Source organism: Aplysia californica, unplaced genomic scaffold, assembly GCF_000002075.1.
Source record: "Aplysia californica isolate F4 #8 unplaced genomic scaffold, AplCal3.0 scaffold00451, whole genome shotgun sequence".
Lineage (NCBI taxonomy): Eukaryota > Metazoa > Mollusca > Gastropoda > Aplysiida > Aplysiidae > Aplysia > Aplysia californica.
In genome coordinates, this window is record NW_004797721.1 from 350,561 (window position 1) to 353,060 (window position 2,500).

The following is a 2,500-nucleotide window of genomic DNA, read 5'->3' on the forward strand; positions in this document are numbered from 1 at the left end:
CACCTAAATTACTGATTGATCACCGAAAAAGAAAGACCAACAGAGACGTCGACAACACACACCTGTTCCCTTATCACGGTGATCGTTTCGTAGAGCGGAATGTTCCAGCCCAGGCGGTGTGCCAGGGCGAAGTGGTGACCCTCCATGCTCACTTCGGAGCAGTACAACGTCCAGCAGTGCTCAGCCTCACCACCTAACAATGTCAGCATCGCGCGCTGACCACAACCTGCCTGCGGAAACTCACTACCCACACCACACCGAGGAGCACGAGGGCGGATCACGTCCTATAAGATCAGGCTATATGATGTAACCTCTTTGAATCAGACGCTGTGGTCAACTTCTCCGGTGAATGGCGCGACGAGGGCATTGTGACCAGAACGTGGGGCTCAAAATCCAAAAGAATGGAGGATTTAAACACCATATCAAGACAAAACAAAACAAAAAATGTTTTCAACATTCACCGACGATAAGAAAACCCTGGTTGGTATGAACTATGTCCATCCACGGTGTTGGCAGAAACAACAGATTCACCTGAATCACTCCGAACACCAGATGTGGGCGTATATCCAGGAAATAAAATATCCACTTATTGAATTTTTATGACATTATTACATACTCCAGAGCCCAAAAAGGCGAGTGTTTTAAACCACGTACCCTCTCATCGTTGCGTTCCGTCAAGTTACAATTCTAGGGGTTTCAAGTTATACCTTGAGAGTTGAATCTGAGGTACATTGTGGTCTGTGAATTGAACAGTAGTAACAGAACCTCTGAAACACCAATGTGGTGGCGTACCAGATTGATGCCGATATCAACACAGCACAAAATTATTCTCTTGGTCGATTTTTCTATAATTCTCAGAGAAGAAAACAAAACAAATCACGAATTAAATGCAACCATTATGAGCTGCTTTTATAACAGTAGCGGTGGTGTTGAACAGTGCGCGGCTGATTGAATTACAATAATAGAGAAACCAAAGTAACACTTCCACACGGAACTAGTTCATCGAACCTCGTTTAAATACATGTAAAGACAATATGCAAACAAGAATAGGTCAGGTCTCGTTTACTACCAAGAAATAAATCAAGAGAGTAAACATTTAATCCACAGCGTCCTTTCATCTCCAGTGTCTTCTCAGGGACGTGGTGGCTATAGATCTAATCTAGATCTAGATTCTAGTATGGTTCCTTGATCTTGTTTTCCAAGTAGGGAAAACGTGATGGTACTATCACCGAAGTATTCTAAATTCCACGACAAGGTTACAAAAGCGCCAGGTTTAACTTCACATTCAAGTTCAACAACAAAGTCCAAGAGTCAACACAGAACGCACATTTCAACTCAAATTTCCTGAAACTACGCGTGTGAAAACTGGACACCTGACCCGCATGTTAGAGAGAAATAGGGCAACAGCGCAGAACTATACAACGTCACCTCCCAAATGTGGAAAAAAAAGATGTTCACATTTGTCACACACGCACACACAGGGGCACCACACTCAATCAACCCCACCTTGAGAGGAGAAACGAAGAGGGAAAGTAGTAGCGCTAGTAACACACAACGCGTGTCCGCACCGAGCAAGGAGAGGCCCGAAGGGGGACCAAAACATTCTCGGGTCAGCACGATAATAATCCTTGGAATGCAGCAGTAATCCAGCCTCAGAAGACACCCATTCAATCGACCGTGAACAAAAACGCATAAATTATTCTCAAGCTCACACACAGATATAACGAAAGAATCCAGGCAGCTTATTCTCCGCAACCGTGAATATTATATCCTTCTATTTTTGTGTGAAACAAAAGTTATTTCTTTTTGGTGGTATAAGTTCAAAGTCATCTAATTAGATAAACATCGTGTAGGCCTGAACCATATGTAAATCCCGACGTTAGCTGTAATTTGAGTGGTGTCGCAGTTGGAAAACGATGTTGATAATAAGTATCATTGAAAGGTGATAATTAAATCTTCACTGCTATCATCCGACGTCCTTGATGCCAAAACCTTGGAAAAGGCCTTTCGTAAGTACACCTGTAAACGCCAGGAATCAACAACCATTCGATGACCAATCTGTTTCTTCTACAAAACGTCCGATAAGGGGAGGAGAGGGCCGCCGTCCGACTTTCTCCACAGCGATTTAACCAACTGATTCAGACGAAAATTACACACACACACACACAGAGGGGCACATACAGACACGCACACAGAGGGTCCGAGTGAGGGAGAGAATCCGGCTATGACTGTTAACGACTGTAACGGTTTGAGATCATCGCACACACCGCCCAGCAGTGAGAGACGTGAAATTCCTACGGATCACCGTTCGTCAAGTGGAGGAGGTGGAGTCGTGTGTGCGTGTGTGTATGTATGTGTGCGTGCGTGCGTTTGTGTGTATGTCTCTCTGTGTGTGTGTGTGTGTGTGTGTGTGTGTGTGTGTGTGTGTGTGTGTGTGTGTGTGTGTGTGTGTGTGTGTGTGTACGCGCGCGGTCGGATTGGGTGAACGGGGAAGGGGTGG

General features: G+C 44.9%; 1 protein-coding gene across 6 annotated transcripts in view; it reads right to left on the reverse strand.

Moving 5' to 3' along the window:
- The window catches only part of LOC101853022 (rap guanine nucleotide exchange factor 2), an 84,585-nt gene that overhangs the window by 51,868 nt on the left and 30,217 nt on the right, over nucleotides 1–2,500 (reverse strand). Inside the window, exon 1 of one of the 6 annotated variants that reach the window (XM_035971522.1) lies at nucleotides 63–2,345. The exons of the other annotated variants lie outside the window; for them this stretch is intronic. Coding sequence (XP_035827415.1) covers nucleotides 63–209 — 147 coding nt within the window. The 5' untranslated portion in view covers nucleotides 210–2,345. Of the gene's footprint in view, nucleotides 1–62; nucleotides 2,346–2,500 lie in introns of those variants that run through there. 6 annotated transcript variants of the gene reach the window in all.